The 17,707-nt window shown below is 46.7% G+C and overlaps 1 protein-coding gene across 2 annotated transcripts in view; it reads right to left on the bottom strand.

Moving 5' to 3' along the window:
- Positions 1-5,820, bottom strand: part of LOC102372865 (dimethylaniline monooxygenase [N-oxide-forming] 1-like) — a 26,889-nt gene extending 21,069 nt beyond the window's left edge. Inside the window, exons 1-2 of one of the 2 annotated variants that reach the window (XM_006017741.3) lie at positions 5,685-5,820; positions 1,325-1,462 (exon numbers count right to left, since the gene is read on the bottom strand). In XM_006017741.3, the coding sequence (XP_006017803.1) occupies positions 1,325-1,456 (132 nt within the window). In that variant the 5' untranslated portion in view covers positions 1,457-1,462; positions 5,685-5,820. Of the gene's footprint in view, positions 1-1,324; positions 1,463-3,852; positions 3,976-5,684 lie in introns of those variants that run through there. The other variant, XM_014516936.2, reaches the window with a different exon arrangement.
- Positions 5,821-17,707: the final 11,887 nt, after the last annotated feature.

Below are 17,707 nucleotides of genomic sequence, written 5' to 3'. Positions count from 1 at the left end.
AGGGGATGGGGGCTGGCAGGGGTCCCCCTATGGTTCCTTCCCCTCACCCCTGCCCCCTACTTACCAGCTCCGAGTCTGGCTGCAGCTCCCTGCTGCAGCCACCTGGGACTGCCCAAGTCATCAAAGTTCTCCTAATTCTTTCCGAAGATTCGGAGGGCTTTGAATTGATTCAGACCTTTTAATTGGTCCCCTGATTCAATTCAGATTTGGAGATTCAGCCTCTGAATCAGCCTGAATCTCCTCCGAATTGAATCACCACCTGAAGCTTCACACAGCCCTATTAACATGCTTTATATAGTCTCCTACAACAGGTTTGGGAAAGTGTTCACATAAAAATCAAACAGAATAAATAAATTAGTAATTCTATTCATAGTTCAAACCTTCAGAATTGATTAGAACTTCCGTTTTATGGTTGAAGATGGAGTATGTCCAGGAATTGGAAAGCCAAGAGAGGTAGTTAGCTATGCTAGCCTGAAGTCAGGCAGAAGGCAGGGTAGATGAGCACCAGTCTGAAAGCTGGATAGTGGGTGACTACCAGAATAGTTAATTTTTTTTATGAGAGTCTGTTATCAACCCACCTGGGATAGAAAATCCCCAGCTGGAGAAGAGGAGCTGGAAGAGAGAAATGAGGTGGAAGAGTGAAAGTCCAGAGTTCAGCCTGTCCAGTGAACACCCTGCAGAACTCTGAGCACTGCTGAACTCACCAAGGATATGAACTGCATCCAGAGGCTTGGTTGTATTGGAGTGATGTTGTAGAAGCCATAGTCCAGGAAATATGCCAAGCAAGGATCTTTGTGCATGTTATATTTTATTGGACCAGTTGCATGGTTGGGAAAGACTTGAACAAGCTTTCAAATGCAGTGCATTCTTCTTTAGGGGTATCATATTTTCCATGAAACAGGGATGTAATGAAAATGTTTGATCATCCCCAACTTAGCAGTAGTTTAGCTAGGCTGAATACCAAGAGCAGGGCAACAGTAGTGGCATGCACTTCAGGACAGGCTGGCTACTTGCACAAGTAACAAGTGTCCTTGATACACTTGTTCAGCCCATGAAGAAGCCCATGCAGTAAAAGCTTCTGCTCTTGGCCCCTGGGCTGGCAGGAATACAGCTGCCTGGGTAGGCCTATGCCTGCTGTGATCACACCTCTACTAGCAATTTAAACATAACCAAATTTTGTTTCAGGCAGCTAAACTTGATTGACTTTGCTAACTTCTTGGATCTCAGCTGAGGAATAATCATTTCTGATTACTTGACAGAGTCCCATCATTAGAGCTTTTCCTATGTAACCATTTACAACCCCAGGTGATGGCACCCTGCTTACCGTGAACCTCCAAAGCCCCCCAAGGTCATCGCTTTTCTCAAAGCATGTGGGCTCGAGCCCCTCTTCCAGACAGGACTTAATGGAGGCCAGTCCACTGACACCAGCTCCAACAATTGCCACTGTCTTTACCATGGTCTCCTGTATCAGAGAAGGACAGAAATAACAGCAGAGGTAAGCTGAGCAATGTGGTGCAGCATTTTACACCAATTTTCTTTCTTATTGGAATACTGGTGCCTTCAGGAACCTAGGGTTCTGTGGAGCTCACATCCCCGCTCAACTGCTGCAGCACCACTTGGGGTAACAAACACTAGTTTGGGAAGAACTGGCTTAGATGGTGCCTGGTGGATAGAACTAGCTTGGAAAAGGGAGTGACGAGTTTCAGTCCTGGCTCCAGGGACTATTTCTCTATCTTATGAGTAATCAATTCATTGGATAAACTGTACATCTGGCTCTGAACTCCACTTAAGGGGTCAGGCATGTAAGTCCAACATTGGCTCCAGCCCCAAGTCTGACTTCTGGCACAAACATTCAGCTGAGAATATCACTTGGGTATTCCTTTATTATGCCCCATACCTTGTGGGTGAACTCTGATGCGGCTTAAACCTCCAGCCACTGGAACTCCTTATGCCTTTGCTGGATGAAAGGGCCTTCTGCTATCAGGTATCTTTTCCCTGTGCAGGTAATTAGAGACTGCAGCCAAGTGGCTTAAGATTCTTTTTGATAGACTATGTACATTGGAGCCTCTTGGTCTACCACAGGAAGGCTTGTTTAAGACATCTCAAATCAATCTTATGGCTCTTTTATGAAAACTTTTTCTTACATTTTTTAAGTATCTATCTCAAAACTGAAGCCCCACCAGTACCATTTGCAGAAGTGTTATCTCCCAGATAAGACAGATGAGCTGCAGCCAAGGATTTTAATCATATCATTCCAACCTTATTTATCCACACCATTCCAAGGAGAAATCATACCCAGTTAGAGCAAGCAAAACAGAATATGCATTTGTAGCTGAGGGATGAGGCTTCTGTAGGAGAATCATCCTCCACAGTTCCAAGGACATTTTGGTAACTGTGTGATACCTTTCAGGGTGCTGTCTCCCAGGATATTACTGGTTTTTCAATCAAAACATGTATGTTATTAAAGAGATGGTTGTCCTGTTTGATTTGACAGCCTGCAATAAATCCTCACAAGAGCCTCACCTTGCACTTGCTCGGTGAGAGAATGAATCCATAACTGCTCCAGAGCCTGTGATTCCAACCTCTGGTTAATGACTCTTAAACAGATAAGGAAATTGGTAGCAGGCAATGATGCACTGCCTCTGCTTCACGTACTAGGTTACAGCCCATGATTTTAACATTCCCTCATATGAATCTTCCCACCTGGTTTCAGTGTTATATCAAATTACTTTCTCATATTTCTAGTTCCTCTTGTTACCATATCCTAGCTCTGGCATATTAACAGTTGAAGAATTTCTCATCGCATTCCTAGTTCATTACATTCATGACATCTTTAAGTACAGGTTTCACAGCCAAATGTTCTTTCTATATTTACTTGCTGAAAACCTTGAGCTTTGGAGCTTGTTTATCTCCTTTCCAACTAGGCTGCTCAGTCTGACACCCAGAGCAATAGTTCATCTACTACAGATGGAGTCCCAAAAGGCCTTGTCTTTTGTATACCTCTTTGCTAGCCAACAACTGAATTCCAATGTCTTCCATTGTCTGACTTCCCTTGTTTATGGGAAACAATAATCCTCTAACAGAAGGGCAGGCAAAACATGGGCCGCAGGCCAGATGCCAACCGACTGTATCCAGCCCACAGGCTGTGCACTAATGGGATCTAGCCCATAGGCGACTGGCGGCTCCAGCCACTGCATAGTTCTGGGTGGGTGGGGCTGTTTCCACCTCACTGGGTGGATGGGTGGGACTGCTTCTATTCAGCACTGACATGGCAGCATCACCTGGGGACCCAGGCAGATGCCCTGATCCCCACCCAGAACCTGCCAGCTGCATCCACAGCTGATGCCAGTGCTCACCTGGGTGCTGGTGTAAGCTGAGGATGCAGCCAGCAGTTTGCAGGTGGGATGGGGATCAGGGAGTGCTACAGCTCTGGGTGGGGTGGTGATCAGGTATGGCTAAGCTTTGAGTTGGGTAGGGATTTGGGCATGCTGCAGCTTTGGGCAGGGTGGGGTTGTGGGGAGGTGGGGGGAGAGAAAGAGAGAGAGAGAAAGAAAATTGTGGCCATCAAAAGGACACCAAAACTCATTAAGTGGTCCACAGCCAAAATAATTGCACACCCCTGCTCTAACACTACCTGGACTTTCATTTCCTTCTTTTCAAGGTTATTCCTGAAATTTTCAGTAGCCTCAGTGTCATTTGAAGCTGTTACCACCAGCTGAGTCTTACCAGCTCCATCAGAATCCAATCTGACTTTGCTGTTATGATTAGGGACCTACCAAAATTGTGATTTCAAGGAAATTACGAAATCCAGCATTATCTACAAAACTGAAAAAAAAAGAAAAGAAAACTTACTGAAAAAAAATTGCTACTCTTCCGAGATAACCAGCAGTCCTCATGGAGTTGTGGCCCAGCTGCATAGCCTTCTGGGGGGGAAGCAGGGCTACTGGCATGAAGGGGAGCCCAAGATGGCTGCTGCCCCCATCCCTTGCTGTTGATTGGCTGAGAGGCTGCCTTTGATAGCTACCTTCCTATCCCCAGCCTGATCTAGTGTGGGGGATGGGAACTCAGCCCAGCTAGACTGACTTCCAATCCCCAGCTCGATCGTAGTGCTTGGGAGGGGTAGTGAGCCTGGGCTCAGTTCCCTTCCCCTGCGCTGTGATCAGCTTCCCGCAGCCCGGTGGCGGGAGACGGGGAGAGCCAAAGCTGTGCTCCCAGCACAGCCCTGTCTCCCCTGTCTCCCACCACTTCACTGCTGGCTTTGAAACACGAAACATTTCAAAACTTTCGAAACATTTCAACTAGCCTCGTTTTGTTTCAAGGCTGTTTCAAAGCCATTCATTTTGATTCAATTTCATTGTTTCAAGCTTGAAATGAGTCGAAACAATGTTGAATTGAAACAGCCGGTGAAATTTCACACTGCCCTATTCACTATTCAAGTAGTTTATAAAACTAAACCCAGCTGGGTCAGGACCACAATTTCATTAAACTGGGCAGTACAACCTCTCACACAGAGCAATCAGAACTCACAGCCTGGAAGCCCTTTTAAAGGCACCTATAGAGATGCACCAAACTCATAGTTGTGTGTGGTAGAAAGGGTCAAATCTTTTTGTCAAAAAGATTTTTTCTTTGAAAAATGGGCCTGAAAATAATTTTCCTCCAGAAAATAGAGTTTGTGTTAATAGTATCATGTTTTGATAAAAAGCTGAATTTTTTGGCTTCCCATGTTTTCAGTTTTTCAAAGTGAACTGTATATAGGCAGTCCTTGCACTTATGGTGGGTTACGTTCCTGGAACAGGCACTGTAAGTCGAAACAATGTAAGTCGAATCTGATTTTCCCATAGAAACAATGTTATAATAGAGGGTTATGTTCCTGACCAAGGGCCTGATGCCCAACTTTTTATAGAAATGACCATAAACACCATATTTAAATCAACTATTTAAGCAACTATAAATGATATACACTGTACACTACAAAGCTTTTTAAAGTGTTATGTACATAAATTGATTAAACAGGGCAATACAGTAACTAATCACATACAATTTTGTTTAATCAGAAGGTGAAGGAACACCTTCATCAGGGTCATGGAATCCAGAAGGGCTTCTTTGGGGAGATTTTGGGGAGACTTAGGGCCACTTGATGGCTTTTTGAGAAACGGATCCAGGGATGTTTGTTTTGCTGCCCTCTTTTTCACATTGTAAATTTCCCAGTAGTGCCATAAGTGTGAGGATCCAGTGCCATAAGTAATAACATGGGTGTAAATGGCACTATCTCTACTGCTCAGTTTCTTGCTTCACATTATAGAATCTGCACTCACTCCTCATAAAAAATTTCCTATTCCACCTGCTCTTCTGTGCAGTAGCAGAACTTTTCTGAACTGTAATGACATATTTGTTGCATGCATTGGTATCTGTTAAATTCCAACAGCTGCCTAGAATGAAACTCATTACAGCCATGTCGAAATTGAAAAAAGGTAGCGTAAAGAAAGTCGCGGCATTCAAAGTCTCAGTTGCATTTGGGCTTGTAATGCAATAGCTGTTCAGTTGCACATGAAAAAGACAAAAAACCACACACTACATATACTAATTAATAACGTATGTTAATGGACTGTGTCCTTAATAAGTGCCACAGCTTCACACGTGATGCTAAATACACAGGTTTATTTATTTCCTTTCTTTTCCCTTACCTCCAAGCCCTGTGAATCGAATCCGCTGCGTCTTCAAAGTGTTTTCCACGAGCTTTGGAAAGGTCCACTTGCTGTTATTCTATTTATAAAATATTTAAGGGATATTTGGGCAGAGGTAAAGTGGTGTGGGAGGGAACAGTTCTCTTCAAGAGGAAACAGATTATTTTCCTAGGTAGTTATGCAAGTGAGACTTGTTGACATGGTAAAGAGCAAAGTTCTTGGTTCAAGTTATCTGATATTTATACTTTCCTCTCAAAGTGGCCGAGATTTGTGAAATCTGAGCTATGGGACTGGATAGAAACAACAGACAGTAAAATACAGAGACTGTATAATGGTGGGTGGTAGAAATAATTAAAAAGTTGTCTAATCTGAGTAGAAGCAGATTTGATACTAAGACATGGCGACTTGCATACTTGTCTTGCAGTGCTAAGTAGCTGAATGGGCTTTGGAGAAGGTCCTTATTAACAGAGTCAATCTCTGAACCCTGTAAAGAAGAATCAGCTTTTATTTAAAAGAAAATGAGGGAGAATGTGATGTTCCACTCTCCCTGAGCTTGCTCAGCATAGATAATAGTGAAAGGAATGAAAGGGAATAAGCGTGACACTGTCATCTTTGGGCCAACCTACTATTGTGACACTTTTGTCTTACCTGTTTTGGCCTAGGGCCCTGAAAAGCTAATTTGAGAGCTGATAAGACTTTAGAGAGGACAGGCAGTGTCCTGCTGCTCCCTGGAAAAAGTGACACTGAGCTTTTCACTGGACTCTGTAACAAACAGGCTTCCTTCCATCCATCTATCTGGTGAGAAGTGGGCAGCGGTGTCTCACAGGGGTCAGTGCTTGGTCCACTGCTTTTCAACATCTTTATTAACGATTTGGATTTGGGGGTGAAGAGCTCACTGGCCAAGTTCGCAGATGACATCAAGTTATAGGGAAGCATGGTCATGCTTGAAGATAGGCTACAGATACAGGTGGACCTAGACAGGCTAACAAGTTGGGTGGATAGGAATCTGATGTGGAATCAGAAAAAATATCTGCCTTAAACTTTGACTATTTTAGTTATAAGATGACATAACCGCTTTGTGGAGAATTGCTGGCTCTGTATAGTAGAACAGATAAGAGAAAGTGTTTGTTCTTTGTAACTCCTCTGCAACTGCTTCGCTCACCGCGGCCTTGAAGATAGCAAAAAGTATGTACAACTCTGATTTGCAGGTGCAAGAAGGAGGTTTGTGAACTAACCTCGCCTCCCCCATTAGTTCCCATCCTGATTACAACAAAGAAATAATAAAGTAATATTATAGCCGCTTTTCATGCTAATTTCACTATATGATCACGTGAGTTATAAGCAACTGTTAAAAAGTATATAAGCCTCCTGATTTTGCTCTTGGGGGGGACCCCTTCCAAGTGCTTAAAAAATCCATGTCACTTCGGAATCCCCCCTACAGCTGTAGTTTCTTTTAAATAAAAGCTTCTGCTGACCTGACCCAAAAATATGCTGCGTGTGTTTCCATGACACCGATGAAGTTCAAAGTTGAGAAATGTAAAGTGCTCCACCTCGGGACGAGCAACCCCCAACACACCTACAGGCTTGGTGGCGCCAAACTGACTAGCACCACAAATGAAAGGGGCCTGGGGGTAATAATAGACAACAGTATGAATATGAGCCGGCAGTGCGATGCTGTAGCCAGGACAAATAATACTCTGGCATGCATCAATCGATACATCTCCAGCAAAGCCAAGGAGGTGATTCTTCCACTCTACTCAGCACTGGTGAGACTGCAGCTGGAGTACTGCACCCAGTTCTGGGCACCACACTTTAACAAGGGCGTGGACAAGCTTGTGAGAGTCCAAAGAAGAGCTACCTGTATGATCAGAGTCTTACATGGCAAGCCATATGAGGAAAGGCTGTGGGATCTGGGACTCTTCAGCCTGAGGAAAAGAAGGCTGAGAGGGGACCTGGTAGCAGCTTACCGCTACACTAGGGGAGTGCATCAAGGGCTCGGTGAGCACTGTTCACCAGGGCACCCGAGGGGAAAACCAGGAGTAATGGCCACAAACTCCCGGAAGATCAATTCAGGCTCAACATTAGGAAAAACTTCTTGAGTCAGAGTGTGCAGACTGTGGAATAAGCTCCCTCCAGAGGTGGTGCAATCGCCTACCCTGGAAATCTTTAAGAGGAGGCTAGACAGTCACCTTGCTGGGGTCACCTGACCCCCAGTTATCTTTCCTGCTTGGTGCAGGGGGCTGGACCTGATGATCTTCCAAGGTCCCTTCCAGCCTTACAATCTATGAATCCATCCATCCAATTTTTTCCTGCCTTTCCCAGCAGAGGCTTAGGACATCTTACAGCAAGAAAACAGAATAACTTAAAAACAGGAACGTCACAAGATGACAACAACAACCACAACAAACTTGGAAGGGAACTAGAATATCAAGATAAAACAGAGATCCTCCTAAACAACAACTCAACCTAGATTTGTTCGGTAAATGCCTGGCCAAATCAGAAGGTCTTATAGTGCTTCTGAAACATGTCCAGGCTTGGGCTTTGGCAGGCCTCAAGGGGGAGGGAGTTCCAGGGCTGAGGAGCAACTGCAGAGAACAAGCTCCCATGTGTTTTCACCAAGTAGGCTTGGCATACTGATGGTACTTGTAGGAGGTTGCTTTCAGCTGACCTAAGGGATCATAATAAGGCATGAGAGAGAAGTTAGTCATCACTTAGGTAGATAGGGCCCAAACTGTTTAAGGCATTGTAGGTCAAAACCAGCACCTTGACTTATGCTTGAAAAGCTATTGGGAGCTAGAACAGACTCTGGAGCATTAGAGTCACACGTTCTTGGTCACCCCCCCCGGTCAGCTGAGCTGCTGTATTCTGCACCAGCTGCATCTTCCAGACCATTTTCAAGGGCAGCCCTATGTGGACTACACTGCAGTAGTCTATCCTAGATGTTAAAAAGCCATGGGTGATGGTGGTCAGATAGTGACCAGCAGATTACACTGCTGGAATGGGTCAAAACAGACTACGTCAGGATGGAAAAAGCAGCCCGAAATCTCTACCTCTTTCACAGACAGCCTTGGAAATGAAAAATCTCTAAAACAAAAAAGATGCAGGCATATTACTCAGATGAAAAGCAATATTCCCTTGGCTTTGTTTCTGAATGAAATGGTGTGGGTGCCTACCTTCAGGAGAGGATGGTAGATTTTAAGTGGAGCACTGAGTAAGGCACCTACACAGCAGAAAGCAGTAGGAGTTCAGAGACAGCTGGTGGTACCTTATGTGCTAACTTTAGGCGGCTGCAGGGTAAGCTAAGCACATTGACAGGAAATGACTCACTGCTTGATATACCAGCTACTGAACTCCCATTTGGGGGAGTCTGACTCTTCCCATGCAGTATATGAGGAAACTAAGCACTTAACCACAAGGGTTTGGACTCCATGCTGGGCCCAGGTGCCTAAAACTTAGCCAGGACAACACCAAGCATTGGAAGAGTAAAATCCCTTATGGTCTCCTGTTCTCAGTCTCTCTGCAGTTCAGCTTTCTGCCTGTGACATAAGGATAATGAATGAAACTGAACCTCAGAGCTGTTGGGAGATACTGTCAAGTAATCAAACATGAAAATCCTTTACCAAAAGGGGAATAGGAAAAAGAATTAATTTTGTTATTGAAAAAGATAATAATAACTATGTGATTGTTATGTGCAGTTTTTTACCCACTGATCTCAAAGCACTTGACTTTAAATTCAATAACTTTGATATATTGAAAGAAATAGATTTAAGAAGGGAAGGGGATTCAAAGTTGCAAGTAGGAGTTAATAGAGGAATAGAAATGCAGAACACAGCCTCAGAGAATAAAAAGATTAAAGAAACTAATACCCTTCCTGGATATTGCCAATACGAGCAGAGAACCAGAAAGCTGAAATCTGGAAGACCATTGGAGAAAGGTCCAATAAAAATAAGAGGATTGCCTTCCTCCAATGGAAATCCAGTTGACTTCTAAACCCACTGTGGTGGACATCAACATTTGCTATGCTCATGTGAACATCCTCTTTTCTCCTGCAGAGGATTGGGATTTAAAAGCTAAACCCATAAAAATTAATTTTAAAAAAGCTCTACAGAATGTATAAGTGCCAGTGGAGAATGGCCTGGCTCTCCCCAATCCTAGAGTGATTTGAATTAAGTAGGGTCAGGCTTATTTCAAGGACAGCACTTGCTTTCTCTATTTTAAAAGAAGTAACTGCACGTTCCCATGCCAACTACCTTTTCATTTTTAACTAAGACAGGCCATGTGCATGATTTTCTCTTTGCAAGTCGAAGGACATGGACTTCCAGTTGTAGCTATAAGCTAAAGGACAAATGTATAGAATGACTAGAAAAAGATACTTAAGTCTATGGAATCAAAACACCAAAAAACAAAAAACAACCCCTGCCCCACAACTCACCCCCAAACAAAACCAGTCCTAAGGATGAATACTGCTATAATCTTGAGCTAACCTACATATGGCAAGTATTTCTTTGGTCGCGTAGCTATAGTATGTGTGCTCTTCATGATCTTTAGTATATTTGTACATGCCCCTAGTGGCATAGTGATGTGGCCAGGTCCCTAGGGCAGCAGTGACTTCTGATTGCTGCTGCACCACTGGTGCAATCACAAAAAGTCAGTGCCTGTGGCAGTTGCTCCTGTCACCCTGCCCTAGTTGTGCCACTGCTTGCTCCTTTCCTGTGAGGGAAGATAGTGCTGTCATCCAGAGCCATCCCTTGGGGGGGGGCAGATCAGGGTGATTGCCCCAGGCCCTGTACTTTGGGGGGCTCCATAGACAGTGCCGTAGAGGCCCTGCGGACAGCACCATTGGCACGTGCCAAGGGCAGCACCACTCCACGCAGCCACCAGTTCCATGCTCCAGTCACTCACCTTCCCCCCGCTCCTCCTCACTCTGGCTGCTCGCCACCCCTGCCCCCCACCCAAACGGTTGATATGCCCCAGGCCCCGCACGCCCCTAGGGTCAGCTCTGCTGTTATCCCAGCTGTATAAATGGAAAACGGAGGCACGGGGACAGCATCAGTTAACATATTGGTGGCCCTAGACTTCAGGAGGGCCAACTTCAGTGAGATGAGGAGATTAGTGGGAGAGGAACTGGGGTCCTTGAGGGCAGAGGAACTCAGCGTCCAAGAGGAGTGGTTGTTCCTTAAGGAAACGATACTCGGGGCCCAAGGGGTGTCCATCCCGACAAGAAGCAAGGCGGGCAGGAGTGTCCAAAAGCCCCCCTGGCTCACCAAGGGTGTCCGGGAATGCCTGCTTGCCAAAAGGGTGGCGTACGCCCGGTGGAAGGGGGGTGTAATCTCCAAAGAGGAGTATACCTCCTCTGCTCGGGCCTGCAGGCGGGCTGTTAGGAAGGCCAAGGCGGAGATAGAGCTCGGATTAGCGTCCAGGATTAAGGATAACAAAAAGTCCTTTTTCAAATATATTGGGAGGATGAAGAAGGCGCCGGGTAATGTGGGGCCCCTGCAGGATATGCGGGGCAATCTGGTGGTTGCGTCAGAGGATAAAGCGGACCTCTTTAACCAATTCTTCACCTCCGTTTTCTTGTGCAGGGACCGGGACTTCCCTGCTGTGATAGAAGCCGGACGCGAGGGGATCGCCTTCAGACCTCAGGTTGGGGAGGACCGGGTTAGAGAGCTTCTGGAGGGGCTGGACGCGTTCAAGTCAGCGGGTCCGGATGCTCTCCACCCCAGGGTGCTGAGGGAGCTGGCTGGGGTTATTGCAGGGCCCCTGGCACGGCTCTACGAGCGATCGTGGTGCTTGGGCCAGGTGCCAGACGATTGGAAGGTAGCTAATGTGGTCCCCATCTTCAAAAAAGGGAAAAGGGAGGACCCGGGCAATTATAGGCCCGTCAGTCTTACCTCAATCCTGGGGAAGCTCTTTGAGAAGATCATCAAGGAGCACATTTGTGATGGGCCGGCATCCGAGATGATGCTCAGGGGCAATCAGCATGGATTTATTAGGGGGAGATCATGTCAGACCAACCTGATTGCCTTTTATGATCAGGTCACAAAGGCCATGGATGCAGGTGTCGCGGTGGATGTAGTCTTTCTGGACTTCAGCAAGGCCTTTGACACCGTCTCTCACCCCATCCTAATTAGTAAACTAGGCGACTGTGGCATAGATGCCTACACGGTCAGATGGATTGCAGATTGGCTGAAGGGTCGCACTCAGAGGGTGGTGGTGGATGGATCATATTCGACTTGGGGGGAGGTGGGTAGTGGAGTCCCTCAGGGCTCGGTCCTGGGCCCTGCGCTGTTCAATGTCTTCATCAGCGATCTTGATGTTGGGGTGGAGAGCAACCTGTTTAAATTCGCTGATGACACCAAAATTTGGGGGGAGGTGAGCACGCTAGCAGGGAGAGAGAGATTGCAGAAGGATCTGGATAGGTTACAGGGGTGGGCAGACAGGAACAGGATGCGTTTCAATACGGACAAGTGCAGGGTGCTGCACTTGGGTAGTAGGAACCAGCAGCACACTTATACGATGGGGAGCTCCCTACTTGAGAGCACGGAGGCGGAAAGGGATCTTGGTGTCATTATTGACTCCAAGATGAACATGGGCCGACAATGCGAGGTCATGGTTGGCAGGGCTAACCGGACCTTGTCGTGCATCCACAGGTGCATCTCGAGTAGAGCCAGGGAGGTGATCCTCCCCCTCTATGCGACGCTGGTCAGGCCGCAGCTGGAGTATTGTGTCCAGTTCTGTGCGCCCCATTTCAGGAGGGATGTGGACAACATGGAGAGGGTCCAGAGGAGGGCCACCCGCATGATCCGGGGACAACAGGGCAGACCCTACAGTGAGAGACTGCGGGACTTGAACCTATTCAGCCTCCACAAGAGAAGGCTGAGGGGGGACCTGGTGACCGTCTATAAACTCACTAGGGGGAACCAGAAGGGTTTGGGGGAGACGCTGTTTCCCCTAGCCCCTGCTGGCATAACAAGGAATAATGGGCACAAGTTGATGGAGAGGAGGTACAGATTGGACATCCGAAAAAACTACTTCACAGTCAGGGCGGCTAGGAGCTGGAACCAACTTCCAAGGGAGGTGGTGCTGGCCCCTACCCTGGGGATCTTTAAGAAGAGGCTGGATACTTACCTGGCTGGACTCATTTGAGTCCCGTTTTTGTTTTTAGGGTGAGTGGTTTTGTTTGTGTTTTTGGGGTTGTTCTCCCGCCCTGGCGGGGGGGCGGGCTAGAAGATCTATTAGGTCCCTTCCGACCCTGAAACTATGAAACTATGAAACTATGAAACTATATTTGACTTTATGTGCCTTAATGTCACATTTGAAGCCAGGTAACTTCTGTTTTTGTCACTTGCATGGAGTTTTGGATTCAATTTTCCTCCTTGGAAAAATAGATTTGTGTTAAATCACAAAGTGTGTGTAAATGAAAGTTGCATTCATGGAGCATGAAAAGTACAGTAAAATTTAGCCTTAGGTGACCTACTGGAGATCATTGAGGGAGTCTGTAGCAGAGCTATGAACAGAGCCTGGAACTCTCCAGTTCTAGGCTATCAACCTATTTACTGGACCATCCTTTTTCTGCAAATACGTAATAGCAAAGGCAAAGACAGCCATCTCAATGAATGTCAAACAAACCTAATGGAAGAAGTGACTTGTCTATTTTAGAGAAACACTTAATGAAGTAACAGAAATTAGATAATTGCAGCTAATGAGATAATTACATAAGGTCTCTAGATCATCTCTAGAAAGAGTAAGGTAACCACAGCCAAGAGCAGTCACCATGTCCATTTCTATGAGTCTGCTGGCAAAATAGCCAGATAACAAGATAAGCAAAGCTTCTTCCCTGAGGGCTGGCTGGCGAACAAGTGTGCTTCAGCGTGGGGCTAGCCAGCAGGCAGCTCCTGCGCTGAATCACCCTCATGCACCAGCCAGCCGGCTCAGCATCTACACATGCACTGCTGTGTACGAAAAAACTCTGCAGCAGGGTAGTACTTATATTTACAGCAACAGACAATTTACAAGCACTACACTGGTGCAGTGTTTATTACTTTTGTGCACCCTAATAGAGGTGCATGTGTAGACACTGAGATGTTTACTGTGCTGTTAATTAGTCAACTGCGCAGTAAATGTCTCATGTAGACATGCCCAGTTAGGTTATGTTAAAGTACTAGTGACATTTTTTTGAGCTTCAACTGTCTTTGAAAAAGAACTTTGGACACAGAGAAATTATTGTGAGACTTTGAAAATAGGTATTAGGTTAAGGTTCTTAGTTCATGTCTCCTGACAGCTTTCTCTATGCAGCTGCAGCCTTTTCCAGTTTGCTTGAACAGACTCCTGGCACCAAGGGGCTTAAGCATGCTCCTGCTCTCAGACTTGCTATTCTTGTCCCTCTGTACTTGATCTTGTGGCCTTTGTCACCAGTCTGCCTGGAGCTGAACCTTTGGTGTACTTCTTTATTTGAAATATGCCTTCCTTTTTTATGAGCAGTGTGGGTGCAGATGGAAGTGCAGCACCCCCGCTGTAACTGGGAATGCTTTGAAGGAAGCTTTCTGAGTTACAACGATTCCCTGAACCAAACAGAAACCTTTGGGGCTCCAGTACACCCACCCCACCCTCCAGTGGGGGCTGAAAAGACCCCAGACCAAACTCCCTCCACACCTTTCCCCGCCCCCATTATGAAAACAGTTCAAGGCTGTCAGGCAGGAAGACAAGTTAAAGAAAATGCTGTTTTGAAACTTCTTCATCTGAACCCTGAGGGTGCAGACAGAAGTGACAATTTTCACCCAATCTGGCCACAGAAAGTGGTCTATAGCTATGACCAAATTAAGTGCATGGCTGCAGACTGCTTAAAAAATGGTCGATTGGGCAAACATCTGAACCCTTGTTGCAGGGTTCTAGGCAATGTCCTCAAATGAGTCCACTGCCCTTGGAGCCATGCTGGAACAGGCAAGAGCATCTCTAGAGCTCTTCCCACTCTGGGCCAGCCCCCAGCCCTGGGGCAGCCAGAGACAGAGGCAGTGGTGGGTGCGTAAGGGCAGGGGAGGTGTCACTGACTATACGGGGAAAGAAGCGGGGGTGGGAATGCCTATCCAAATTGGGGACTTTAAGTCCCCAGCTGCTGTTCCTGTGGTAGTGTTGACTGAAAGAAGGGGGGTATTTGAGCCACTGCATCCCTTCTGGATCCACCCTGGCTCCTGCTTATCACTTGGTATAAACTGGAGAAGTATCAGAGTTGCTCTCCATTAGATGTGGTGGCTGATGCCCCTGGAAAGCTGTTTTGGGAGCTGATAAGACTTTAGAGAACATGACCAAAGTCCTGCTGAGCTGTGGGCTGTAGAAAAGGCGCCCAATGGACAGTATGCAACAAATAGAGTTGCTGGAATGGGACAAAAGGGGATATGTCAGGATGGAAAATTCTACCCTTGATCAAGGAAATGTAGTTTCAAACCCACTTTGAGTGCAAGACACCTAAAACCTGTGCGGGCCGTCTCCAGATCCCATCCTCGTCGCCATGTGCGGGCGGCGGGGAGCGATCCGGGCCCTTTTTCGCACCGCGCGGGCTGTGGCCAGCAGCCCGGGCTCGCTGGGTTGGAGAGAACAGGCGACACGCTGGAATTAGGCACGGACGCGTAATGGTTGATTCAAGATTGTTTACTTACACCGAAGATGGTCGCGGTGTAGGCTGGACAGTTTCCCAGGCACAGCTCTGATTAAATCCTCGTTTGAGGACTCTGACAATATTCGATCGCTCCCACGGAGTTGTCGAGGCTCCGTGGATCCTTTTGTTCACTCACAATTCACTCACACGAAGTTTGCTAGGCTCCGTGGGTCCTTTTTTTGCGCGCAGGGAGAGGGATACGTCGAGGATTGCGCTCGGTGACGGGGAGAGGCTAGAGGCTGATCAGACCCCTGTTGCCTGCTTTAAATGCACTGGGTTCAATAGGTTCCCCAGCGCTTAGAGATCTTCACACAGCGTGAAGTCTCCTCCTCCTGGTGTTCGTGGAGTCCTCCCTTACGGGGGTTCTCCTCGGAGTTCTCCAACTTGGGCGGAAACCACCCAAGCCTTTTATACGGCTAGCAAGCCAATCACTAGCCGCCACGTGTGAATAATTTAACGCAAGCCAATAATGGGATTCAAATTAGAATACAAATGGCGGGAACTCTTTGCAATGAGCATTTCTGTGCTGCAACAAGAAATGCACCCTGCAAAGAAAGCTACAAATTGGCGGGAATTCTTTTGCACCGGGGCTTTCCTCTGCAGCAGAAAACTCCACCATGCAAAGAAGCTGCAATTTAGCAGGAACATAATTCAGTGGTGCCAAAGCACACACAAAACAAAAATCACACCCTTTGGGTTGTGACAAAACCCAGGTCTCCTACTCCCAGGCAAGTATCCAATACACTAGGCTCGCTGGTAAAAAGGTGGGAGAGCCTTCTTCTAGCATCTTACACCTGATATTCTTGGGTTTTGCCTAACTAAAATGTTAGGACTTGCCCAGCCTTATGCACATAGCTGGACGACTTCACTTCCCATGCAGCGGCGAGCCACAGTGCAGTCTTTCTGAGCACACTCAGTAGGCTAGCTGGGACAACACTGAATCGGGAACTGTATGTAGGTGCCATAACATGCGGTTACTCAGCACACAAAGTAAAGTGGAATTGAGCCTTAAGTGACTTGCTGAAGGTCAAAGAGCAGTGGTGGGCAATTAGTTGGGCTAGGGGGGCCACTTAACAAGTTTTGGTGAGCTATTGTTTGCTGCACACATAAAATAAATGGTTTTTAACAACAGATATAATTAAAATTGTTTTGGCACTGACAGTTTTCTGCACAACATTGCTATATTTCCACGTATCATTCTGGAAAAAGTTCCCAAATTACCACACAATTTCGCAAATATCATATGTTCATAAACATTTCCACAAAACTTTTCCCAAATTACAGGAATCACATTGCAAAAATTTCCATGCCTCCTCCCTCTGTGCTGTGGCAGCGCCTGGTGCCAGGTCCTGCTCATGGCTCCTGTACGCACCCCTGTGGCTGCACTGCCACTCACCTGGTGCAGGCCATGCTGCACTCCCCACTGCAGTGCAAGCCCGGGGTGTTACAGATCACAATGGGTGCCCCATGTCTGCCGCGGCTGGAGCACAGTGTGACTTTTGTGGGCTCCCCGAGAGTGGCGAACCCATCTGGGCACAAGGTGAGCAGAGGGGCCAGGGACAGGTGCTGTGAAGCCATGTCCCTTCGGCACTGGCTCCATGGAGAAGTGGCTTGGTCCACATCCTGTTTGGCTATGAACCCTGAAACTTGGGGGAGCACAGGGAGGGGAGTGGACAGGTGCTGCATCTGGTGAGGAAGGACATTTCCCAGCTACTTTGCCAGCTCTGTACATGCACAAAAGGCCCCAGGGCACATGTTGCTGCTGTTCTGCTGCTGCATCTGGACCTGGAGTGATGCTGTCCTGCTGTGGGCAAGGGCAAGGGTGAAGCATTGGGCCCTGCTGTCCTTTGGTGATCAAGTGCAGACCTAGGAGCCAGAAGGCCCATGCACAGAAGTGATTCTCCATGCTTCATGCCATTTCCACACTTACTCAAAATAGCAACACTTTTTAATATGCTAACAAATGTGATACAGGTCTACCCAAAACTTATCCATGGCCAGGCAGAATTATGGCCTGTGGGCTATATTTTGCCCACCGTGGCATAGAGGCAATCTTTGTAAGAACAAGGAATTGAACCTGGGTTTCCCAAACTCAAGGGCAGCAGTTCAATTCTTGGACCACTGATTTTCCAAAAAGAGACAAGATCACAAAGGAAAAGGCTGTCAATTCAATATATTCAAAACAAACCTAAAGGAAGAGCTGATATGTTTATTACTTTAAAGTGACACTTAATGAAGTAACAGAAATGAGATACTTGCATCTTTAGGAATCATGACACCTCTAGAAAGAGATAATTACAGGCAAGAGCAGATGCCATTTCCATATATCTGAGTCTCTTGGTAAACTGGCCAGGCAACAAGAAAAGATAAG

The sequence above is a fragment of the Alligator sinensis genome, unplaced genomic scaffold (assembly GCF_000455745.1).
Source record: "Alligator sinensis unplaced genomic scaffold, ASM45574v1 scaffold31_1, whole genome shotgun sequence".
NCBI lineage: Eukaryota > Metazoa > Chordata > Crocodylia > Alligatoridae > Alligator > Alligator sinensis.
The sequence above is the reverse complement of the archived record's forward strand: the minus strand, read 5'-3'. Positions and strand labels throughout refer to the sequence as shown.